General features: G+C 40.6%; 1 protein-coding gene across 3 annotated transcripts in view; it reads right to left on the reverse strand.

The window, feature by feature from the left end:
• Positions 1-27,515, reverse strand: part of LOC149455059 (rab effector Noc2-like) — a 265,053-nt gene that overhangs the window by 171,838 nt on the left and 65,700 nt on the right. For all 3 annotated transcript variants that reach the window (XM_089686700.1, XM_089686701.1, XM_089686699.1), the window contains exon 2: positions 309-391. In XM_089686700.1, coding sequence (XP_089542826.1) covers positions 309-385 — 77 coding nt within the window. In that variant the 5' untranslated portion in view covers positions 386-391. The remainder of the gene's footprint in view (positions 1-308; positions 392-27,515) is intronic.

Genomic DNA, 27,515 nt, shown 5'->3' on the forward strand with positions numbered 1-27,515 from the left:
GTAATTTATCTGCATTCTGGAGCTTTGATAATTTGGAGTAGCACATCATTACCTATTATATGTGAGCATATACGGTTATACTGTTAACATGACAAATGAGGCTAAAGTGCTGTGGTTTTTATGCCCAGTAAATGTATGTGAATTAATGTATCAAAAATAAAGACATCCCTTACAGACCACTAAACTAGAACCAACAACACAGCCTAGACACCAATTTCCTTGTGCCCAGGATACATATAGGAAGGACACTGAAAAAACTAGTGTGTGACATCCATAGGAGGGAACATTTTTGCTTTCTGTAGACTTACTTTGCTCGAAGAGCTAGCTGTCTGTCATTAGGGCACACCCATTGATCAGTTCCATTGCCAAAAATGGTATCTGTCATGATGATCTGCAAGTGCAAACAAAAAAGATATGCATTAACAAAAAATAAATGAAACCTCTTTAAAACACATCTAGGAAAAAAAAAGGTCAGGGCGGGCTTCATATCTCTCTAGCTTGTTAGAATACTTTACGTCATTTGATGGCAACTTGTTCAATTTACTTCTATTTAGCATCTACTGCAAACATTATTAAACAATTGCTTAGAAAGACCAATATTTAACATCTTGTTGAAAATATATTGCTGCACTTGTACATAGTGCAAATAACTACAGAATATACAACGAATGATCAGCAATCAGAATGTATAACTACATTGAAATTTGCATGTTCTTCATGTGTCTGAAAATATTTTGACTGGGAGTTCTAGTTTCCTATGATAAACGTATTGGTTAACTAGCATCTGACTAAATTTCCTACTCTACCAATACAATAAAAACAGTTTCCTGATGCCCCATTGACACAGGAAGGGCTCAAAAGCAGAACTCCATCAAAGTTTTTTTTTAATTTTATAAAGAATGAAAAAGGGAATAGAAACACAGTGCCTAGGTTTCTTTTGCTAATATCAGATATGCCTTTTGCCTCATAAAAGTTTATGGTGACTTGTGAGAGATGCTGTTTGTGATTTGGCGGGGAAGGAGGAGCCAGCTGATTGATTCCGTGCTGAGTGCTGCTGTATGCTGACACAGACTGCTGGACTGAGCTAGATGAGGCCTGCACTGTTGGCTGCTCTGGGGCTAGTTTGAATCGCCATCCAGCAATCCAAGTTGCTGATGACCGGGCCTGCTACAGTAGCAAGGGAGGCGCCCTGCTGCTATTGTGCCCACCACCTTTCCTGCCAGAGAGAAAAAGTACGTCAAAGGGGGGCCCCATTGAACTTCTTGGCTAGTCGCTGAAAGAAATCTCAACAGAGAGCAGGGAGAAAGTCACAGAACCACAGTTAAGCTGGAATTTTTACATTGTTTAAATTGTTCACTTACAAGAAGCTTGTGTTTCTCAAACTGCTATATACAGCTGTTCTAGCGTTCTAATGAACTAGGTCCATTTGGTCAATCCCCCCTGTTCTTTTCAGTCAACTGCTGAAATTGTATCTTAAAGATTCCGTATACCTTTCAGCCTGACCTATTGGGTGAGGGATTACAACCACTCACACCATAGCCATACCTCATTCACACTCTCACACACACACACACACACACACCCCAACATCTTCAAGGGCCCCAATGTAGCTAGCAGAAGATTAATGCTAAGGACTGTATTCAGATCACTTTAGCCTGAGGGCAGATCTGTATTTGTAAGAGCTCCCAAGTGACCTAGTCCATATCCAGGTTTGTTAGTACTTTGTGACGTGCTGCAGCTTCTTTTATTAGGAGAACTATAGTTTACACTGCTGGGGGTCACAAGACATGCTAGGAATTAAAATATCTGCAAGGAACTCTGCGATTCTGGTTGTGTCCTAATTACTATGCTTTATGTTGTATGGCTTTAACTTGCCAATGTATTTTGCGATTTTCTGGTGTGTGTGTGTGTGTGGGGTGTACCGCCCCTTAAGTGAGAGGGAAAGGGTGTTGAAGAGACACCTAGGAGCAGGCGAAGAAGAGCCAGGGAGGAGAACTGTTAGGAGGGTAGGGAAAAGAACTTTGCCATGGGGGACATCAGCCTGGTCCTGAAAGCTAGGAGGAGGTGAAGGGGATATACCATAAGCTCTCAGACTATAACTGGAGCAACTGTGTAGTGAATCAAGAGACCGGTTGGTGATCAAGCTACTTTTGCCATATAGGTAGGAATTTATCAAATCTATCCTTCAGGATCGTGGCAAGTTTTTCATTATTAAAAAAGTCTCGTATTCTAGATTTAACCTCTTCAAAACTAAGGGTAGGGGATTTCCATGCATGAGCTATGGTTTGCTTCATTGCCATAAAAATGAAGGTGTTCAAGGTGCAAGACCACTGCGGCACATTTCCTATTGGTCTGTGGAGAAGTTCTTCCCAAGGGTTTCTCCAGACGTTGACTCTGATCCACAGGTGACCCGTCACTGGACAGGACCACTATATGTGAAACATTTCTCCATCAACCTCACAGCCCTGAAAGCAAGAAGACTTAATTAGGAACATATTTAGCAATGTGTGTTGGTGTGAAGTACCATCAAATACTTTTTTTTTTGTTGTTGTTTTCAGCCTACAAACTGAAAAATCTAACAGATTCCTCCATTCTACAGAGCATAGATGGACAAATCTCCTACTGTGGCTATTGTATTTCGACAGCCGGCCCACGCCAGCTGTCAAAATACCCAAATGGTGCCTGCACTTGATAGGATGCAGGTGCTGTTCAGCCAACAATTTTCTGCCCACATCTTCAATTTTTCAATCAAGTAATGTCAGGTGGGTGGAGGCCAACAGGGCCACCCAATGAGTGAATTTTGGATTGCTCATCAGGAATTATTGGTTTTGCTCTGGCATCTATGTAGATGCCTAATATGTATAGTACAATAGTTGTTTTCATACATTTGTGTTTGTGGTGGATGGGAAGTTTTTTTTTAATTTAAGGGATTTATACTCATTTTGTTAAACTTTATTTTTTAAAAAGTATTACCTTAATTTTTGCCATCGTATAGGAGCAGAGAGCAGCTAGGTGCCATCATCTAGAGGTCTCAAAGAAGCTATATCAGCCAGCAGTCAGTTTAAAGAGCTGTGCTCCCACGGACAAAGGATTTATGAGAAGTAGAGATATGAGCTGGGAACAACAGAAGACATCCGGATGGCTGCACTCCAATATGATCCACTTTATTGTATAAACCTTGACATATACATCAAGCTGTCACGGACACAGTGGGGTATAAAAAGGTTAACACGCTTTGCGCTATTTGCACTTCATAATAATCTACTGGGACTAGATTGCAAGTTGAAACTTTTATACAACTGTTATTAATTAACATGCATTGTATATGTCAATGTGTATACACTAAAGTGAATCATATTAGAGTGTGGCTGTCTGGATGTCTTCTGTTGTTCCCAGTGCAGTCTGCAAGCTGGGTCGGTACCCAATTGGAAGATGTGTGGGGTGTGTTCTATGAGTGGACCTACTTGGAGCAGCATTCTCTTGTTAGACATATGAGCTATCATTGGTATCACTGTGGTCATGAGCAGGGACGGACTGACCATCCGGGCACTCGGGTGCTGCTCGAGGGCCCGGGGTCAGTAGGGGGCCCTATAAGATGCCCCTGGTACCTTTCATAGGCTTTTTTGGATGTGGTTTGAGTGTGGGCGAGGACACAGGGGCCCTATGATCCCCTATTGCCAGGGGGCCCCATGAGTTGTCAGTCCGCCCCTGGTCATGAGTGAAAGCTAAATTCCAGCAAAATCTTTTTTAATTGTGCATACAGCATGAAAACATTACTTTTGTTGTGCCTATAGTGTTGTTTGACCCTACTGTGGCGAACCCCACCCACACGCTTTCTGTCCATAGGTCACCAAGGCAAAAAATAAGACTGGGTGAATCGGGACAAAAAGACAGTGAAGTAAATACACAAGAATTAACAACGGTCAAAAAGTCATTATTACGCCCCATACAAATTACTACTCTCTCGTAAGAATTTTAGTAGACATTCTAGTCTTCTGCACAGTCTTTATTACCACTTATTTTCACAATTTCCATCTTTATGTATATACAGTATCCAATAACAATAGAAACCATTCAGCATCCTTTTATATCCTGAATAGAACACACAACTTAAAGCTGAAGGTTCCCCTTTATGTCCTCCTCCCCTCTACCACATTTGGCACATCATTTTTGGGGGAAACCGGGTACCTATCAAAACTAGCTTTAAGAGTTTTCTATTCAGGATATAAAAGGATGCTCACCTTGGTGATCCAAGGGGATGTTCACCCTCCCTCTTTGCCCACAGCCTTCTGGGACACATCACAGGTTCCAAAAGCATGCAGGCCCACTCACAAAGCACAGCATGGCCCACACCTGTGCAGTGGGAAGCCAGCTATGAAGCCGAAAGGAGTCACACATTAAACATGCCGACACCAGGGACCCAAAGACCAGCAATGGTAAGCATCCTTTTATTAAAAGTCTACAGCTTCAGTATTTGTAGCTACTAATTCTTACTAGGGTGAAGATCCTTTTTATGTTTGCATACAGTTTGTGTCCACCATAGACAAGAGAAACCTGCTGCCCTTATGCATGTTCTGTATATCACAGAACCTTCTTGTGAATAGACCACTATATATTTTTATTGTTCTGGTATCAAAAGTCAATACAAATCTATGCCTGACTAGAGAGTCAGACAAAACTGATAAACCCATAAATCCTTGAAATGTCATGAGTCTGAACTTAAAAGGTTACAAGTAAATCAAAATACCAGATTACTAAAGGGTATCATTTATTACAAAAGAATAATTGCATTAGGAGAACTGCCACTATTTAGAAGCATTCCCTTAAACAAGATTAATTGCTTTTACGGAATAATCCTGGAGACAAAAGGTTTCCAAGTGACAAAGCCAGAGTAACAATCTTATTGTGGTCAGAAAAGTTTGTGTCACATTCTTTTGTGAAGCAGTATACAATAAATGTCTGTCATGTATAAAATACACCACAAGAGCAGAAGTCTATAAATTGATACAATGGTAACACTGAAACACCACAATAATCAATAGCGTATCCTTAGATTCTACTTTTAGATTTTGTTTGTGCATTTAGGCTTGCCATACACTATACAATTTTCTTGAGAATTTTGCTTTAGATTTACTAAAAATCATATAATATGAGGTCAAACCTAAACAGCACTTTCAATTGTATCCAATTAGGCAAGCCCTTGCACTACATAGTTGAAGGTAAATCTAAAGGAAATTGGACAGAGATTGAACAGAAAATTGTAAGAAATGTGTATAGTGTATGGCCAGCCTTAGCTACACTTAATGCATCCTACATGTACAAACAAAATTGTAACATTGCAGTTTACACATTGTTAGAGGTTTTCACAAAATTATGACAGTCTTTACAGAGAAAAATTGCAACACAAAAGAAAGTTGCTGGTGAACTTGTCTGAGTCCATTCTTTAATAAGAACTCCAGCAGCCAGCCAATCCTTTTTCATTTTGGATTAGAACGGGTAAGTTTAGAATTTTTAATCAGGTTTTTATTTGTGTTTCCCCAGTAGAGGGCTGATCTTCACCATGTGTCTTCGTTACTACTGACCGCAAGGTAGAAAGTGAAAAGAAATCCAATTTTTTTTTTTTTTTTACATCTGTGTGGGGGCCACTGTGTATCTCCAAACTCACATGGTCTGCATTTGGAGAAACACACCCATACCCACACAGTTGTCAGACTAGGGTAGCATCTGTCTGTGCAGCCACTGCATCCCAATTGATATGAAGAGGGCAACACCTGTGTATCCCATGCAGACAAGGCTTTTTGGCCCTCAAAGTATGCCTGTGTGAATGAGACCTTATTGGCAATAGCATCAACTCCAAATCTGGCATTGCACCCTGCAAGGGTACTGCTGGATCACTGGAAGCCTGCTGGGAAATTGGCATTTACAGAATTAAAATGATCAATGACAGCCTATACATTTCTCTTAGCACAGCTAAATTTAGGTATTATTTTCTATGTAACTATGCATATCTCATACCTGACTGTTCCCTGGAGAAGCTGTAGTAGTTGCCACTTATAGTAGTTGCAGAGGTCTTCCAGGTCCAGTGCCAGGTGGTTACCCTTCTGCATAGTAACCACAAGGGGTTGCTCGCTTGGCACTGTCCCCATTTATGCTCCATTCACACCAGGACATTTCAAATCATGGTTGGAATTGCCCCAATTCTGCCTGTGATTTGAAAATGTGCTATGAATCTGCACATTCACATGTTCAGGTACTATTCATTTCAATGCCCAAAAATGATTCCCAAACTGTTTTTGGGCATCGCACATCCTGCAATTTTGTTTGTGCGATCATGTTTGTCATGCAGTAAAACGCGATCATGGCAAGAACACCACACATTTTCAGGTTCCATTGAAATGAATGACATTTGAACATGCAAATGCGCAATTCCACCAGTGATTTGAAATGCTCTAGTTTAAATGGAACCTTCGAGAACAACTTGGGGTTGATTTACCAGAACTGGAGAGTGCAAAATCTGATACAGCTGTGCACAGTAGCCAATCAGCTTCTAACTTCAGCTTTGGCAATAAAATCTGGAAGCAGAATGGTTTCTATGCAGAGCTGCACCAGATTTTACACTCTCCAGTTTTAATAAATTAACCCCCTTGTATTTTTTTTTGGGAATGAATACAAGCCCTTTTCTGATTGGACAAGGTGGATATCATGATGCAGCCCCAACACTCAACCTTATCCAATCAGAAAATGCATAGTTTTCATTGACAAAAATACAAGGCTTTCTCTGAATGGTGGCAGTCTCAAGAAGGCAACTCTCTGTGGTTACTATGCAAAGGGACACTGGACCTGCTGCTATCATTGTAGTAGCGAAGACTAGTACAGTGATTTGCAGCTTCTCCAGAGATTGGTCAGGTATGATATATATAGTTTGGCCTTCCCCTGTGTGGCTGTGATTTGATAAAGGAGGCCACGCCTCCAAAACATGCTGTCATAGCAACCCCCTCTAGGTCCCCCACCCTCTCCTGTCACAGCATTGATGGAGGAATTCTCTGGTGCGCGTCGCCAGCTGCACCGGCCGCATGTGCAGTAGACCAGGCCCGCCAGCAGTTCTACCGTGGTGGGCTGTATGCATTAGGAGCCCATGCTGACTCCCTAGGAGACTACTGGGAATCCCACCTTTTGAGATCTTGCAGCGGCCACCCAGGAGTGAATGTGGACTCCTGTCATGTACCTCAATTTCATCCTCCTTTGTGAGTGTATCTATTGAGTACTCATTTTATTGCTTTTATTAAACTGGATTACACTAGGGCGGAGGTGTGCGCTCTTCCTTTCTCTGTTTTTGGATGAGATATGAATACTAACCTTGGCCCAAGCTGGAACAATGTAACTATACAAAAAAAAATATATACCTAAACTTCATCTTTAAATATGAAATGAAATTATCTTCCAAAATATCACTTAACCCTAAACTAGAGTCCTCTCACCAGGCATCATGGAGATTTGTGAAGCATATAAGCTAAAATATGCAGCATACGGTAGTTATATCCTAAGCTGCCACACAAGAATCTCTTCTTGCGTAGAAAAATAATTAGTGAGCATCAGATAAGTAATGCAACAAAATAATAAAGTAAATAATAATAAAGTACTATTAAGCCGTCGCCATATTTTAGCTTAGCCGAGCACAATAAAATAAACATTCCCCAGTAGGCTATTTGTTCAAATTCCTACTTGTAGTTTACAAATGTCAATACTTCTGGCTCCTGCTCTTTCAGTGCTGTTTTCCTGAGCTTCCAGTTTTCAAATAAAAAGAGTTAACAGTGGACAATGCGGTCTCGGAGGAGTGTGGCTCAACATCCTAGGCTACTGGGCTGTAGGTTTCCATTTATGTACACAGTGTAGGGAGACAAATCTAGGTTCTGCATGCGAGGGTGACACCATAGAGCACTGCAAGGGAATGAAGCCACCCTGAAAAAGGAAACCTTGGGCAGTCATCACGGCACCAGCCTAAACTGGAACATAGCCATGGATTCAAACATAAAGAAGCTGCATACTCAGTAGGTGATTAAATCAGCTACTGAAAGTGCTTATAAAAACAGAATTTAATATCACTTTAAGCCCAACTCCAGACAAAACATTTTTCTTTTGTTTTGACAGCTGTACACTCTGTTAAAATGGAACTTCAGCCAAACTGATGTTTATTACTTTTTTTTCTACTTGGGGGTGGGGGCTAAAGGGAATTGGTAAAAAAAAAATGCTGGATTTGTGCTTTAAGAAATTAAGGAAATGCCGGAGAGTATGGGAATTGGCAAATTGCACATTTTTAATTTCTGGATTAGGAGAACATAGCTAATTGCTATATTAATTAGCAAATATACAAGTATGAACAAACAAACCAGATTGTTTTCTGTTGCTATAGGTCAGGGTTATCCAACCTTTTGACTTTCCTGAGCCACTTTAGAAGAAGAGGAATTGTCCTGGGGCTCGAATAAAATACACTAACAATAAGGATAGCAGAAAACGTTGGGCACATCACTAATTAATCACGGATATAGCCAATGTACCAGAGTAATAAAACTTCATTTTTTTGTAATATTTTTATAATTAAAGTAAAAGGGAAACATAAAACTAGTGCAACATTTGACACTGTTATTGGTAAACTAACACATCAATATCTGGTTGGATGGATGTAGTAGCAATTCTCAAGGTGCTCATGAGATACTTTGTTTCTAATGTTGCCTTTCGTGTGCTTCATCCTTGAAACATGTTGCTCACAAATATAGGTGCTGCTGAAAACGGATGACATGAATAAGGTGTGAATTTGAAGAGTGGGATAATTTTCTTTAGGAAGATAAAAGATAAAAGTCCATAAAAGAGACACTGTCCATTTCTTCTTCATCCCTTAATGTCTAAGTGCAAACCCACTCCAAAAATATCTTTTTTTACCTAAAACACACTGACACCAATTTTTTTTTTTTTTAAATCCTGACCTTTGACCCTGACCTTTTGACCTTGAACCAAACACTAACCCTGGCACTGAACTAGATCAAACCTTGATCTAGGTATTTTTTCTTTAATTTTTATTTTGTAATATTTATTTTTTTACAGTAGGTAGAGTGATACAATGTATCTCTCTCCTCCATTCATAGAGCGAGGAAAAAAAAGCAAGAGGGCCGGCTGTACAGTGACTGATCAGTGTGATAGCCAATCAGAGGCTATCATAGCGATCATGTGACCCGGAATCGGGAGTCCCAGGTCCCGTTCGTTAGAACCGGACCTCGTGCTCTCAGTGACACCCCAGTCTATGTGCTGGGAGCGTGCTGCGCAACGCGCTCCCAGCATAAAGACAGGTACGCAAATATGCGGTCCCACGGAAAAAAGTCCAGTTCTGTGAGGCCGCATATTTGTGTTACGTTGGCGTCAAGGGGTTGAGCTACACTAAATTACTTTTTACACATTTAATGAATGGATGAATGTCATTCCAAAATTGTCTTTTGCTTTGAACATTCGATTTTAAAATGAATTTAATTTCTGAATGAGAACCACATACACTTGCCGAAAATTCCTTTGATAGAGAAAAGTTTTCCTTCCTGCCCCTTCAAATTTTTCAGTCACTGCTGTTGAAAACAAACATCAATTTGACCCCACTAATGGTTAGAAAATCAAATGAATATTCTTGAAACAAATATTCTCGGAAGAAAACCTACATGTGTATGGCCAGGTTAACTTTTCGGCTGAAATCTTTTCGATTTCGAACGACTTTTCGAATTGTGTGGAATCAATTTCGAATTTGGTTGAACCAATTTTGAATGTGAATGGCTTTTCGAATTTGGTTGAAATGTTTTCAAATTGAATACAAAATTACCAAAACCGAAAACAAATGGAACAAATTTACCAAATCCAACTACACGAAATTTGTATGATTTTGAATTGAAACGAATTTGTTCATTTTACACGAAATTTGTATGATTTTGAATTGAAACAAAATGTTTTCATTTTGCACATGTCTAATGGTGACCGAGATAGTAAAGCTTCTCAGGGAGCAGGAACGAAAAGAAATTTGTACATCTAAAGGCTGCATGATTCTTCAGCATTAACACAGAGTGATAAATTGATAAAATGGTTTTCATCAAGGTGATCTCTTTTATGCAATTATATAAAAACACACACACTAAAATGTTATTGCATTCTATTTAAACTGAATTACTGGTTTTCACTATGTAGCTGTAGCTCACGTATTACATTATTCTCCCTGTATTTTCTGCAGACATATCAGCTCTTTTCTAGATTACAATGTCGGCAATCCCTAAAACACAAAAGCAAGCTTTATAAAGGCTACAATGCCAGCAATGTAATGGAATGAACGGTACACCCCTTTATAAGAAGAGCTATAACTATAATCATTAGATATCACGACATAGACTTTGATTCAGTAAGGATGGTAATATAGGATTTTGCTTATTTTGAGGTTTTATTTGGTTACCTTGGTGCATAGCGGCTGATATTCTTTTATGTGCGCTCACATACACCTATTGTACATTAAGTAAGGATGGGTTCTGTAGGACCTAAAACAATTTTCTAAACAGTTTTTGCATTTTTGGGAGGCTTTGAGTATTCAAAAAAAAAAAAAAAAAAAAAAAAGCATTGGGAATGGAGGCAGAGTCCAGCATTAGGCTCCTTGCACATGAGGCCATCTAGTAACAGTGCACCTCGGCATTTTAGTGCGCCCAGGCTGTGGCTGGATATACATGATCACTGTACTGAGTGGCACCAGCATTTAGGGCCCAATGTGTTGAGGAACAAATGCCTGGAATGCAGGTCTTCTGCTTTCTGGGCATTCATCTGGGCACACCAAAATGGGGAGGGATGCACTGAAGCTAGGCGGGCCCTGGGTTCAATGTGCCAAACTGAACACTCTTTAGAACAATGGTTGCTATTAAAATGTAGATGATTTTTCTTTGATGTCATAAACATTTCCTCCAACCTTAGATTGTACGCCCCTTGAGGGTTAGGGATTAATGTGAATGTACAATATATATGTAAAGCGCTGCCTAAATTGATGGCGCTATACAAGTACCTGAAATAAATAAATGTGGAATCCATGCTTCAAGAATATTAATTTGGGAAAGTAACACCATCTTTAGTCATATGGATAAAGTACATTATAGGCATTTGTATTACCTGTTAGCGTTTCAATCTTTCATATAAACCCCCATCTTTTCTTCTGGTATTACATAAATAAATACATACAGTACACAAAAAAAACTGTGTGGACAGGAGCTCTCTCATGCATCCCACAGCTCTTAGGCCCCATTCACATTTTGCGTAGCAGGAACACACGTTCCTGCTTACGATTTTTTTTCTCTGGAATGACTGCACCACAAAAAGCAGACCCCCCCCCCCAGGCAGAGTGAGCCTGACACCGACCAACAACAAACCCCCCCCCCCATGTAGAGAGCCTGACAGTGACCAACAACACCCCTGCCCCCGCCCGAGAGAGCCTTCCACTAACACCCACCACCTTCCCCAGCAACAGAGAGGAAGACACTCACCTTCATGGACATCCCTGGGAACAAGAGTTGGACTCTGCATACACCAATAAGCAGCCTCTTTCGGGTCCCACTTGGTCCTTATGCCACATATATCCCTTCTTCCTGGGGGGGTCCTGCCCCCCTGAAAAATGCTGCCCTAGGCAAATGCCTTGTTTGCCTTATGGTAAATACACCCCTGGTCCTACGTACATCTGTTGTGGCAAAGAAGCTCAGAGCCCATATTTTGGCCCTCAACCAGGTGTGTTTTTACATGCTCTTTTTGCAACAATTCTTGTGCAACAAACATGGCAAATGTACAATACAATCTCACACGCTCCTGCATTAAAAATGGCTGCGTGTATAAGTGGGTGCTGCAGCGACCGTCGGCTAGAACCGAACAGAATCAGCAAGGGATATTATCACCACCACACCGAGGATCACCAATATGGGTCCAAAAGTTTTAATGAACGATCACATCGTTACAAGCAAGGCAACATTTCGGAGTCTTGCAGGACCCCTTCATCAAGCATGTGACCCTGATGAAGGGGTCCTGCGAGACTCCGAAATGTTGCCTTGCTGTAACGATGTGATCGTTCATTAAAACTTTTGGACCCATATTAGTGATCCTCGCTGTGCTGGTGACATTTTCCCTTACAAACATGGCAAAATCACACTATGTTTGGGGGGGCCATTAAGGATAAATGGCAGCCAAATGCATGCAGCCTGTTTGGCCAGGATTTCAGCATGATTTGAAATCGGGGCACAATCGTGCCAATTCTGCTCCCCATTCCAAATAGCTCAGTGTGAATGGGGCCCTAGTATGCTGCCACAGAAACATACCTTCCAACTGTCCCTCATTTGGAACAAAACCCCTCTGTCCCTCTTTCTTCCACATTTGTCCCTCTTTTTGGCTTGAACGGAGAATCTCTATAAAATATTATTGTATTATTTAATAATCAGAAGTGCTTTACTTTGTTATTTTCAAAAAATAAAAGTAGTGACTGGAAAGTAAAAGGGGTAAAGCAATATTTTTTTGCACATTAATACTCATGGTTAGTGTTACTGGAGGTATACTTTGTGAAATGGGAAAGATGGACACATTATAGCACAATGTTCAGAGGTATACAACAGGATATGTACAACAGGCAAGGCAGGGCTACTAGATCATTTGCTTTTCACTGCAGTTTGATGGCATGGTCTTCTCACAGGACAAAAGCTGAGTAGGGAATGAAGTAATGAGTGTGGAATCATCAAAAGGGAAAGTTCTATTAATAAACCATTGTTAAAAAAAAATGGAATACACCATTAGTGGACAAAATAACGAGGATAAAAAAAAACACCTGCTCTCACACGGTTTAAAATCATTACAGCTCCTTTTTCAATATCCTCTGATAAAACAAACCCTTCAACAACAAAGCTAACTGCACTGTTTGACACACAGATAGTCAGTGTCTGTATGTGAAATACCATCATGAAAATAAGGCTCAAAAGTACTCTAAATCTGAAAGTGCTATCAGAAATATCCGGTACAGTAAAACAACAACAACAAAGGAAAAATTCCAAGCTCATTTACCAGCCAGCCTGCAACAAACCAAACTGTCTTGTCTAACAGCTCACATTAAAACCAAGGGGTTTAGTATGCACACATTTGCAAATATATGTGTAAACTGCAGGGTCACTTCACGGCACCCTAGTGTACTGTAATCCTAACTCTAAATTTTTAGAGCCTCCAAAAGTGGAGCACATATATAATAATGGATAGATTAAGGGCAGGTATGCCTGGAGGGAGCCCACACCTCCTTAAAAAGGTACACCGAGAATTGTCCTGTCTAATAGGTCATATTAAAACCAGTTTGCACACATTTGCTAATATATGCGTAAGCTGCAGGGCCACTTCACAACATGCTAGTGTCCTCTGCAGCTTACGCATATATTTGCAAATGTGTGCAAACTAAACCCCTGGTTTTAATGTGACCTGCTAGACAGGACAATTCAGTTTGTGCAGGCTGGCTGGTAAGTGAACTGGGAATTTGTCTTGGTTGATGCGTGACATGCGTCGCCCTTCCATGTGCTCCTTGATGCAAAGGCCAGTTATAAATTGGGGTGGCTGCCATTTGTTTGCACTGTTGGTTAATTGGGGAGGAGACGCATTGGACACCTTCGCTGCCATTGTGCTATTGCTGGGTGCAGGGGTGCACTGCCCCTGTACTTTAAAGGAAGGGTGGGCTCCCTCCAGGTATAACTGCCCTTTATCCATTATTATATATGTGCTCCAATTTTGGAGATTTTCAAAATTTATATAGTTAGGACTGCAGTACACTAGGGAGCCGTGAAGTTGCCCTGCAGCTTACACATAAATTTGCAAATGTGTGCAAACTAAAACCCTGTTTTTAACATGAATTGTTAGACAGGACCGTTTGGTTTATTGCAGGCTGGCTGTTAAGCAAGTTGGGAATTTTTCCTTTGTTGTTGTTTGACATGCGTCACCCTTCGCTTCTTGCTGCAGAGGCCAGTTATTGATTGGGGTGGTTGCCATTTGCTTGTACAGTAAATTACCCCAAAACTGCCCTTTTTGAAAATATTATAGTTTGCTCTCAACGTGGCACTCAATCAAAAAGTGATACTCTACTATGTTATAGGGAAAATCTAAAAGATAACGGTGATTAAGCAGCAATCTGAACATGTACCTTCAGTCTGGAATTCCTCCTATAAAAAAAATCTGTACGCTCTTGTGTATGGAAGTGTACCTTGACCAGCAATGGGCAAACTACGGCCCGCGGGCCGTTTAAGGCCCGGCGGACCTTTTAATCCGGCCCGAGGAGCTAGGCTCCCGCTAGGCTCCTCTCACAGTCCGCCCTGAAGACCGGTGTAGCATGAAAATCTGTCTCCTATGAGGATCTGTCCCCCTCGACGTATCTGCGCATGTGCCGGAGATCGCCGATCGGCTGCTAATGCCTGAAACTGGCACATGCGCAGATACGTCGAGGGGGACAGATCCTCAGAGGAGACAGATTAGCTACACCAGATGCTACATGCTACACCAGAACGGCGCGGGAACACGCAAGAGGAACGCGCGGAGCAAAGGTAAGTGAATTGACACAGGGGGGACTTGGGGACTTAATATGGGGGATGAATTAATATGGGGAATGAATTACTATATGGGGGATGAATTACTATATGGGGGATGAATTACTATATGGGGGATGAATTACTATGCTTACTATGGGGGAATATTACTATACTAACTATGGATGACACATACACATCATTCATCTACTCTTGGTCCGGCCCCCGGGTCCAATATATGAACCCATTGCGGCCCTCAAGTCAAAAAGTTTGCCCACCCCTGACCTAGACACTTCTAAGGGTACAGTATCATAGCAGTATATCTGTGTAGCACCCTCTAGGTAACTAGGCTTTGTTGTTTTTATTAGATAGAGACTGGGTAGCAGCCTGGGGTGAGGCAGAAATTCATCCCAGGACAGGCTGGGAGGCTCTACAGGTCAGGGCTGGTGGAGCGATCCCACCTTTCCAGAAACTTGGAAAACTTTCTGAAAGAGGAGCAGATGAGGCCCAGATATGCATGTTTGAAGGACCTTAGCCAATCCCGACGCAAGAGGCTGGGCATGGGGACCAAGGACAACCCTTAAATTTGGCAGAGCCTGAGCAGCAGGAGAGTCAGGTGGAAGATGGATTGAGAGGAAGGCTGGAGTGTGGAGCCTGGGAGGGGGCCCAAGGGAAGAGAGCATATCTACAGGCTGGTTGCTGGACAGGTGGATATCCACTGCCCAAAGTCTCCTAGGGAGGACATCCTGAGCAGCAGGGAAGGAGTCAGCCCAGTAAAGGCCTGAAAGAAGCTACTAACCCATCACCCTGACAGGACAGTGTGAGCACTCCTACACACCCTTGGCCAGATAAAGGGAGAAGGAGGTTAGGCGCAAGACCCAAACTAGTTCTCATCCAGGACTACATAACTGGCAGATCTTGGAATCCCTTGCCCAAAGATACCCTCAGTGCAGCTGGGTGAAAAGGAGGAATTCATCTGGGGTCTGTGGAGGTACACCAAGGGGGCTTCAGTGCTCCTTAACAGAGACAGTTACTATTTTCAGATCCATATTTTTGTACAGATTATATCCCCCTGATGAAGTCACATGACCCGGTGATGCAACGTGTAGGGGAGGGGCTCTGACGTCACGACGTTGTCTCGGATAAGCAAGGCGAGTATAGCAGACACTGCAGGCTATGCTCTCACTATCCCAGCTCATTGCAAATTACACAAATGTGAGTGGTATATTGATCAGCAATAAATTACAATTTTTAAAAAGGATAAGGCACCATGGTTTCTGTTTTCTCTTATGATACCCATCTGTGATACATCGGAGAGAGGCTAGTACAGGAGGAAGTAGACCCCTGGAGGGGAAAAGGGAGATATCCATCCATCCATTTCCTTTACACAGCAGATCTATTGATTGCAGAGACCCCAGGTGGAATAATACTAAACTACAACTATCCATTTGTCATTGGGAGAAATCTCACACAGGAGGAATATGGTCTCATCAGTCCTATAGGGACAAAAAGCGAGTTTTGCCTATAAACTTAGGCAAAACAGAAGGTGAGCCCATACTAAGATCACACTGCACTTGGATTTTGGGAGTGGTATTCCACATTTGAAATTTGAATTGGAAGAGGACTTTATATGTATTTGTATATTGATTTTGGTTCACTGTTATTGATTTCAGATCTCACAAAGGATAATCAGCACAATAATTTGATTTATTTAGGGTGTTATATGTATTATACATTAGACTTCTGATTTATATAGAATTTATAATTTTTAAACTATTTTATAAGATATTTAAGATAATCTGTATGGGAGCGCGGCACTATTAATATGTTTTAATTTTCACAAACACTATTTAATGAGTTGGTGTGAGTGCCAGCGAACTACAGGTGTGTTTATTTATGCAATTAATTTGACTATCACAGGCACCATTCACCATAGTAGCTCACAAGTATATATTATATTATATTGTTCCTAAGCAGTTTGTCCTCAAGTTTACAGTTCCATGTGGATCCCATATACCACTATACCCCATCAAAGTTTTAAACCCCTTAATGAAAACAACCAAAAACCAGCTTAAGGACTGTTTACTGACTCTGAATGTGCAAGTATAGAAAAATACATGTCTGGCCATGCATAGTTTAGGAGGACCAAAAACAAATCCAGCAGCCATAAACAGGGTAGTGCTACGTCTGTACTGTGAGATCTAAGGTACTGTACCTCTGACTGCAACTCTCGGGATATTTGAAGTTAGATTTGGTGATCTCTCTGTGTGCTGCTCACAGTTCTCCTTGCTTGGAGGCTCTGATATGAGGAAGCAAAGCCCTGCCTCTACCAAGATGGTCACTTCCACACAGTGACAATGCAGAGTAAGGTGTCCCAAGTCACTAATGGGAAAAAGATAAGCTGCAGGGAGACACAATAACTACTGGTGACTACTTCTTTGCTTTCTGTCTCCTTTTTTCAGGCACATCTCCTATAGTTCAGCTTCTCTTTAATGTGAACCTGTGCTTTGTCAACACAAGGCAACAAGGTCCTCCTCACATACTCACAATTCCTTTGCTTCTCTGCCACACGGTTTAACTACCAGGAGACATGCTCAAGTTGTAGATTATACTGAAATAGAAACCTTTCTGGGGTGACAGCACAGATACTTGGCAATCAGCAGAGTGCTGCCACATGGGGTCACATAATGTTCCTTCATACCCCAAAATACTGGGTATTTTCTTTGTACTGTAGCAGATCACATTGGGGAAAAAGAAAGGTGAGAGGAGGATTAATGCAAACATGTTGCTTTTCCTACATGAGTAAACCTAATTAAAACAATCCTAAAGCATAACCCTACATGGGCCTACAAGTCTATTCATCCAAACGGTTTTTAATTTTAACTGCAGCTGAAAAACATGCACCTAAAAATGTGACGCATTGGGGTTTATTTACTAAAAGCAAACAGGCTATTCAATTTGCAATTGAATTTTCCCCAGAATAGTGAATGTGGTGCAATTTCACTTTGCAAAGAATATCCAATCACAAAAAACTGCATTTTGGCTTGTGAATGATTGGATAATGGAAAACAGCAGAGCTACACTAAGCTTTGGGGATAATTCCTTTGCAAAGGAATGTACACTTCACATAGCAATTTTACGCTTCCTAAACCATTTTAAAATGCCATTAATCAGGTCTATTAACATTGCTGTAAACATATAAAGGATTTTCAGGGCCCTGCAAATACTAACATTAGTGATTTTAGGATTTAGGATTAGCTAAAAAAAAAATAAAAATAAATGAAAAGTTCAAAGTCTATATGGGGTTTCAAGTATCTGCTAGTATATCTTAATTTCCAAAAGACATGTTAATAGAAGAGCACCTTGTACCATTTGGACATCCTGTCTATTGTGAAAAGGAGGTTATGACTAATTATCAGGTGCTTCTGTTGTCAAGGTGCCTGTGCTTACGTATTACACTCTATTTTCATGTATCTCTTTTCCTGATCACAGTGTCTGCAATCACTGCAACACAAGAGCTAGCTTTATAATGTTGACAATGCCTAATCACATGATTTTATTTGAAGAAACGCTGTGTCCACTTTTAAGAATAATATATAGCTATAATTATATTACATAGCAAAGTCTTTGATCAAGGAATAAAGAAAAATATTAAAGCTCAATTTTGGGGAACATTAAAATCCTCCCATGTGGTGGAGATTATGTCTACGGGACAAGAACTTTGACTTTCCTGATGTGCCGCTCCCACAAGCTCCCTCCACACTGCTAGACCAGTTCCTGCAGACTCTTTTCCCCTGCTCTCTGGTATCAAGTGCAATGCAGAGCCCATAACTCTGCATTGGACATGAGAACATTGAGGGACACAGTTCACCCCCGGAGTAGATGAGAGTGCCGACTCGGGTAATTTCTAGTCCTCTAGACCTAAACAAACATTTAACCCTTGCACTGTGGGTGCAGCACCATTGCAAGGGATCATTTATACTTTCCCCAGAGACAAACTTTAGTCAAATACAAAAATAAGTAACCTTACATAATATAAAATGTTTTATGAATTCCTGGCTAAGGCCTCATTCACGTTGGCATTCTATAGTGTATGCCCATGCGAGGACCAGGTTTGCTCGCATGGGGATGCACAGATGTTTTGTGTATCTGCGTACAGGCATATATCTGTGTCAGTCGATTTGGGATGCAGTGGCTGCACAGTGACAGCTGCTGCTACCAATTTGACAGGCATATGGGTCAGATTGGGCACACTGTCTGCATTTTGGGGCCATGCACCTGCACTCACATGGCTGTCAAACTGTGAGCAGCAGCAATGTATGTGCAGCTACTGTGCCCCATTTGACATGAATTGGAATACCTGCACAGAACACCTGAAAATCCCCATGCTAGCAATCAATCTCTTTCTCTCCTTCTTTCTTTCTTGTCATCAGGGGGTTTGTGGGCAAATAAAGGCCTCTGATTATTCACTTTTTAGTTAGAAAGAGAGATCAAGGATAGACAGATAGATTTTTTTTTTGTGAAAGGCTGCAATCCCTGTCTTGTTAGCTGCTGAGCACATCTATTAAACAACAGAGTCTAGGTGACCCTTTATCTACATGTTCATGGCCTCTAAAGCAACCATAAGCTCATAGCCTCAGAGAACGCAACCGCTGTAAAGCTTACCGAGCTAGTGAGCTGCAAGCAGTTCTGTTCGGCCATAACCCTTAAGTCAGGTAAGTGAAAGTGTTGAAGCTAATTGAGAAGAAAGGGGTGGGTGGAGGGAAACAAGAGGACTTCAAATTTGCAATTGTCTTATTGTTTGTGTACTGTGACTTTATATAATTTTTAAAGTTAAGGAGCTCCAAACAGTTTTGAAGCCATCACTTGCCTTGCAAACCTAAGACCGGGTTCACATTAATGCGGTGCGGGACACCGCAGCTAATTCACACATGAATCACACCACATTCCTGTGCAAATTACAAGAGATGTCTGTGTGGTGTGATCTGAGCCATACATTTTGCATGGCTTAATTCGTATTGCATCCACACCAAAGAGGTCCCTTTTTTTTACCCGCACGTGAATCGAATCGCATGGATGTTCTCAACCAAGTGATGTGGTTTCTGACAATCACATAGCATTTTTCAATCTTTTTTGGGGTGTCGTTAATTTAACATTGATACCTGCACCAGATCGCATGAATGCCATGTGATTGCAATGCGGTGCAGAAAACACGCAGGATTTGAAGCATTTCCAGTACCGCATTAGTGTGAAACCAGTCTAAGCCTCCACCAAAAGCAAGCTCCATGAAATATATAACAAATCAGGTTAAACAGAGCAAAGGAACCCCCATACAGTAGAACCCACACCTGTATAAAATTGTTTTCCGTGACACAATACAGTACACTGCAGAGGAATGGAATGCATGGGTATCATCCACGAAGGAAGCCTCTCCTAAAGCCCATTCATTCATTAGAATGCCCATCTAGAATTTGCCAGGGCCCTTGATGAAAAAGAAGAGGACTACTGGGATGCTGTACTCCTCACCTTTGGAACACCATACAGTTTTGAAGCCATCAGTTCCAAAAACATTTATCTTGGTCTCATCACTCCAGGGTACAAAGAAAAATGCATGGTGCCTACGGTGAAACATGGTAGTGGCAAAGTCCTTCTGTGGGGCTGCATGAGTGCTGCTTGTGTCGGGCAGCTGAATTTCATTGATGTTATCATGAATTAATAGATGTACTGCTCTATATTGAAAGAGAAGATGCAACTATCACTCTTGGTCATCGTGCACTTTTCCAACATGACAGTGATCAAAAACACACATCTAAGGCCACTGTTGTATTTCTGAAGAAGAGCAGGGTGAAAGTAATTCAATGGCCAAGTATGTCTCTTGATCTGAACCCAATCGAACACCTATGGGGAATTCTGAAGAGACAAGTTGAGCATTACTCTCCATCTAGCATCCAGGCTCTAAAAGAGGTCGTTCTTGAAGAATGGAAAAAAAAAAGATAGATGTTGCAATATGTCACCAACATGTTCATTCCATACCTAGGAGACTTGGTGCTGTCCTTACAAAACATGGAGGTCATACAAAATATTAGATGTAGTAGTTTTTGACTTGGGGTGTGTTCCTTTTTGCATCAACTAATTTGAGTAAAACTGAACATGTTGTAATCTAAGTTACATTTAGAAACTTTACTTTCATGTGTTGAGCTAAACGAATGTTTTAGAGAAATACTCAGATTTGTAAAAATTTTGGAAATTGTTCTTGTGTTCATTAGATATTGATTGAAATCTTACTTTTCAAAAAGGAAGTACTCATTTATGCTGAGCACTGTACATATAATCCTGCCAAGCTTCATAAATCTGAAATGGACACAGCTAAACTTGACCCTAGCAGAAAATATGAAGATTGTGTCATAAGTTTTATCATACAAGCAATAAGGGAGGACACAATACTTCTCTTTAGATCCAACATTTAAACCCATCAAGCTATGCATAGGCCGACATACATACACAACTAATCATAAGAAGTTCCTTTATGAAATCAGAAAACACAGGGCCAAACCGTACAGTAACAGCTCAGATGCAGACAACCTGTTCTTCCACAGAGAATCAAATAGAAATGTGGTGAGCATTTCTTCTCAGGCTCTTGGTTATGTCATCAGTGGTTTCAAGGAGAGAGAGAGAGACAGAGCTTCCGAGTTTGCTGTATTATAGGCTAAAGACCAGCAAGTTTTCTGGTGAGTGTATAATGGTGGAGGATTTTGCAAGGAGGAGTAACACTCTTTGGATCTAGCAAGTTTTGGAATTTCTCCACACATTTTCTTTTGGACTGTCACTTGAAGGACATGCTTTTATATTATTGCACATGGCACTTTATGCAGCACTAAGTGCATGCATTTAAAAGGACATTTTCTTATAATATTGCACGTGGCACTTTATTTAACAGTGGGTACATGCATTTGAAAAACATTCCTTTCATATTATTGCACGCAGCATTTTATTTATCACAGTGTACATATTCTTTGTATTGATTATATTTGATTCATTTATTTGGGTAATCACATATACAACAGCGCTGCGCTATTTTGATACACAACCTGTTCTTCCAATTTAACCTGCTTACCATGCCCCTGACCCCAAGAGCATCACTGGAACAGGAAGTCATTGAAATGTTACTACTAAAACAGCCTAAACCAAACAAAAAATGTGGGCCTATTGATTTTAGTGCCATATAAGATGATTCCGCACTTATGAAAGCCTAAAATGCCCTACTGAAAAAGACCACTAACTGCAAGAGCTTGTCTGGTACTGTCAGCCGGACCCTTAAACCTAACACAGATTGCAAACATTGGGTCCATTTCTGTACCTGAAATGACTGACTGGCTATTAGATTAATTCTGGCATAAGTCATTTTATACATACAGTATATATTAGGTTTATGCCCACACAACAGGCAACGTATACATCCGCAAAACCAGCCCTCCTTACCCATGCTGCTAGAAACATTCCAGCTAGGTTACTTTTTGATGACATATGAAAAGTATTTGGCACGGTTTCATGACCTTAGCTTTTCTATATGCTACATAATTGGAACTTCAGCCGTTTTTGTACATGGATCTTTATTGTGGTAGTCTGCCTCAGCCTGTCTACGATTTTCCAGATTCATATCCACTTCATTCCTAATATCTTGTGGTACAAGGGAAGGATGTTCCAGTTGTCCTACCTCCTCTTCATATTGCCCATAGGACCTCAAGCCCATATGATTAACCATTTCAATACCGGGCACTTTTACCCCCTTCCTGCCCAGGCCATTTTTCAGGTTTCAGCGCTCTCACACTTTGAATGACAATTGCGCAGTCATACAACATTGTACCCAAACTAAAATTTTATCATTTTCTTCACACAACTAGAGCTTTCTTTTGGTGGTATTTAATCACCACTGGGGTTTTTATTTTTTGCTAAATTAACAAAAAAAGACCAAAAATTTAGAAAAAAACAAAACACGTTTTTCTTTGTTTCTGTTATAAAAGTTTGCAACTAAATAAGTGTTCTTCATAAATTTAGGCCGAGATGTATTCTACTACATTTCTTTGGTGAAAATAATCCAAATTAGGATGTATTTTTTAGTTTGTAGGAAAGTTATAGAGTTCACAAACTATGGGATATATCTGAATAATTATCAATTCTGAAGTACTGACGGCCAATCTAATTTCTTGAGGTCCAAGAATGTCAGAACAGTACAGATATCCCCCAAATTACCCCTTTTTGCAAAGTAGACAGTCCGACGTATTTTATAAGAGGCATGGCGAGTTTTTTGAAGTTGTATTTTTTTGTCATAATTTTTCGGAAAATGAAAAAAATGAAAAAAAATTATTTTCACTATTGTTTTTTTATATCCTGTCACCAGTGCAGTACAGCATCATCATATAACTGGCATGGCGGTGATCAGGGACACTGACTGGTGAAAGTATGAAAAAAAAAAATATATATATTTTTTTTTTTTAATTTTTTATTAAATTTTTTTCTTTTAAGATTTTTTTTTTTTCATATTTCACTATGACCAAAGTAGTACAATGTTACCATAGTAACATTGTACTACTTTGGGGAAGTGATCAGTATTTTTTTTTTTTTTTTTTTTTTTTTTACACAATTTGCTTATAGCAAAGAATTACTTTGCTATAAGCAAGCATTTACCTGAATGACATCGATTCATTCAGGGTTTTTTTTTTGGGCTTAGCTGTGATTTGGCCACGGATAATCACATGACACAGCTGGGCTGTGATTGGCCCAGCTTGCGCATATGATCGCTGTGACCATTCACAGCTAGACACTAGTATACAATGGATAGCATGAATGAAGCCATCCATTGTATACAACTTTCATGTGGCCTGCTGTGATTGGTCACAGCAGGTCACATGGTACAGGCAACATGGCCGGTACTTAGATCTGTCATCCCGGACATGTGCAGTTTGCGTGCCTGCAGAGCGCAAACCTCGGATATGGCCGGTGACAGATCGCGCGGCTCTGCAGGCACGCAAACTGCGCATGCCCGGGAGGACACCATATGGCGTCCACCCGGAACGCTGAAGGATTTTGCCGGCTGCCAAACGGCCATTAGCCGGGCGGCTAATGGTTAAAAACAACTTTAATATCAATGGCATTGTATTAATGGGCACTCATTATAAATTGAGCCTTTTACACACAATGCACTACTCCTCCTCACAAACCCCATCACTACAATACCTTAGCTCCTAGAAACACTTCAGAATTTTGGTAATATTTCAAGTCTTGAAATCAACTATTGCAAATTCAAAGATTTAAATGTCTCTTACCAGCTTCCACTATAAACCTTTTGAAACAATTGTTTGACTTTCATTGTGAAGCCTAGACTCGCCAAAATCGCAACATACCTGCCAAAACTGATTGAAGGGCTAGGAGTACCTCAAATCTCCAAATTTTACCAAGTGTACAACTGATTTAACTCATAAAATACCATTGCACCTACAAAATCCCACTTTGGGTTTACAATTGCTAGACCTCCACCCCTCCACACTGACAATTTACTATAGCTTCTTCCTAAAGACAGGCAGAAAATTCTCAACCCAGTAAAGGCCCACTCTTCTAAAATCTGGGATAATGTTAAACACTTGAGAGCCCTTATATCCCTCTTCATAAACCTTTACATTCCAACTTTTACTCCGTGCCTGCAAAGTAGAGGCCTCATTTTCTCTGGGCATAACTTACTTACATCAACTACTGTATGCACTGGATCTGTAACTAAATGCCTTGCCACCCCACCCATTTTGAGCTCTTTTGCTATCTATTGCAAACAATTATTGTTACCTCATTCTTCTCCACCTTAGTTCCTACATTTGAACACTTGAACAAGTGACATCTGAAAGCTGTGGTATCACTCTCGCACTCTTCTCTTCTAAAACCGTTACTTTCCACACCACAACATACACCCTCAAGTGGGATGAGCAAATTAGAACATCTCTGGAAGTGGAAGAGTAGTCCCAAACTTGGCAAATAAATCCATCTCTCCAGCAAATATAAAAAGACAAATGAATGCGGCTAGGTAGCTCTTAATACATCATTATTAATTTTTTTTTTAAGGCAGGTAGTATAAGTTACTGAAGTTGACTTACTATCCACCTCTTGCAGCAAAGTAATGTTAACACACCGCAAACTGCTAAAGTGTGAATCAGCCCTTAGAGCCCATTCACACTATTCTGTTGCAATACATGTATTTTTGTGATACAGTGCCATTCATTCTGAAAGGCATTCCAACACACCTTTTCAATAGACATGCAATACTGAGAAATGCACAGCAATGCCCTAATGTGCATTGTAGTGCACTGCAAAAAATACATGCACAATTTTTGGTGTGTTTTGGTGTGTCAGGTATCCCATTCAAATTAAAGGATTGCCTTAATACGATGCACAGTAAAGTACATAATAACATGTATGTACGAACATAATGGTGTGAGTGGGCTCTTAGGGTTTCTTTACAGCATATTAAGTCAGCTGGCTAAAAGTGTAATGTGTATCATTGAAATTAAAAGCAAGGAGTTTAATTTACCAGTCAAATTGCAAAGTTATTATGTCCTGTATGGTTTACATCTTGGGCTGATGGGAATTATGAAATGTAACATTTTTCTTTTCTTTTTGCAAAGAGGATAGAGGATACTGTTATAATGAAGGATGGCAGAATGCAGATTCCTAAAGTTTCTATTTGCATCACTCAAATCAAAAAGGGAGCTTTGAAACATTTAAAATATATTTTATATATCAGTGATTTTTTCCTGTGATTTTTTCCTGTGATCTTTGTGATCCAAAAGATCGACATACCTTTTCCTAAATATAATATTGTTCTTTTTTTTTGCTTTTTGTATACTCTCAAAAGTTATTTCGAACAGTAAAAAAATAAGTTTTGTACTGTTTAAATATTTTTTGGAATGTGATTTGTAAATATTACTTTTGAATGCAATCTTATGGGAAACCATTGCTCAGACAATATTCTTTCAAAATTGTAAGTTAACGCATTATTTACAAAAAAGGGTTAAACATAATTACTACAGCAAATAAGGTCTAATTGTCGGCAATTAGTTAATCCAATTATGGAATACTAGAAGTATTTTCATTATATGCTTAAATAGTACATTAATCTGTCTTTGCTAGAAACATCTTATTTCTGTACAATAACATGCAGACTAGGAAAGAAAAGCCAGCAATGTAAAACAGACTCTACTGAATTGCACAGTGCTGAGAATGTAAGAACTGGAGCTGACTGATTGGAGAACAGGAAACACATGACCTCATTAACGAGCTGCTCTGTTTTGTTATCAAATCTCAGTCTTGACCAAGCTATAATATTTTGACTGCAGTGCAGAAAAGTAACTTGTCTTATACAATTATTCGATAAAAAAAAACAAAAAAAACACAGATCATTTAAAGCAGGTAAGACCAGATCCAGGTCTTCCACAAGGCAATGCTGGCAAGAGACAAGGCCCAGTGGATGTTCAGAGGCCAAGCCACATTCTTCATGCTCCTGACGGCACAATTGGTCAAAGCTATTGAGCGACCCATTACAAGTGAGGATAAAGTGAAAAGTATAAAAGTAGGCCACAGGTTGCAGGAGACAAAATTGCTTGATTCCCTCATCACCACAATTCATGTTGATGGGAGAATCCCTTCCATGAAGCTTTTGTATTCTGACAGGCAACTGACTTCAGTACAACCAGCCTGCCCATACATGAATCAAAATTTGTCCAGTTCCTGCTGAACCAGCCAAATTTCAATCCATCTATGGCTGGATTTAGGCTTACACTTGGGCAGCTAGGTAGCCATTGTCAGGTGTTCAGGAGGTGATCCTGATTCCTCCTGAATGTCCGTTTTATTTTTTTCTGAATGGCCCTTTTTAACAGTGAGCAAAGTATTTAACACTTAGTGGTAACACAGCCCTATTGACTTGAGTGGGTAAGTTTGACAGGCAATGTCACCTGTGAACTCAACCTGCCATGTTAAATTTTCCACGACACAAAGCATTGTGACCATGGCATGTGTGCATCTCCCTCTGGTTGTATGGTATCATTTAGATGGGTAGTTGGGGAATGGTAAAAGCCTGGGTAATCTGTGTGTTTCTACCTTCCCTTGGCTGTCTGTATGAAAGAGGCCTAACGGGAATTAACCAGATATAGAAATGTCAAAAAAGTAAGTACTCTTTAAACTATAACACCACTATAGAATGTTTATGTAGTTAAAAGAGAAGTTTTTCCCCCCAGTTATACTTCCCTAGGTGAATGCAGCATCGGTGCAATGCTGTATATGTCCACTGCTGGCTCTAAGTGTGGCTAAGAGGCTGAGCCAGGTGCCGCTCCAGACTCTGGTGTGGATCCCGACTTTGAAGTCGGGATGTTTCTTTCCCTAGACTGGACCGGCTGAGTGACTTCAGTCCGCTGTCAGCTGAAAACAGGTCACAGGAGTGCAGGACGGACTGTACTCCCGTGATCCACAGAAGTACAGCCAAAAGAGCTTTGGCTGCACTCCTCCTTTAAACACTTGTCAACCGCGCTATAGCCGAAAGGTTTGTCTAGTTCTGGGAGGGCGTCCATGGATGTCCTCCCAGAGCACGCCCCCTGCGCGCCCCAACAGCGCGCACACAGCGCTGTCACCTACGAACACAGCTGACCACATGACAAGGTAAAAGGCCAATCACAGAGGCCTTTTACCATGTGATCAGCTGTGTCCAATGACACAGCAGATTAAAAAGTAAATACAGTTGCCGGATATCGGCAGCAATTTCCTCACGCTGTCACAACGTGAGAAACTTACTGCCAATAACCGGAAAATGTGACAATGTGAAAAGATCTGAACTGATAATCAGGGCACAGATCATCAGTGCCACCCAGCAGTGCCCAGCAATGCCGTATGTCA

This window comes from Staurois parvus, unplaced genomic scaffold, assembly GCF_062004578.1.
Source record: "Staurois parvus isolate SC_StPar_1 unplaced genomic scaffold, SC_StPar_1.0 ptg000408l, whole genome shotgun sequence".
Lineage (NCBI taxonomy): Eukaryota > Metazoa > Chordata > Amphibia > Anura > Ranidae > Staurois > Staurois parvus.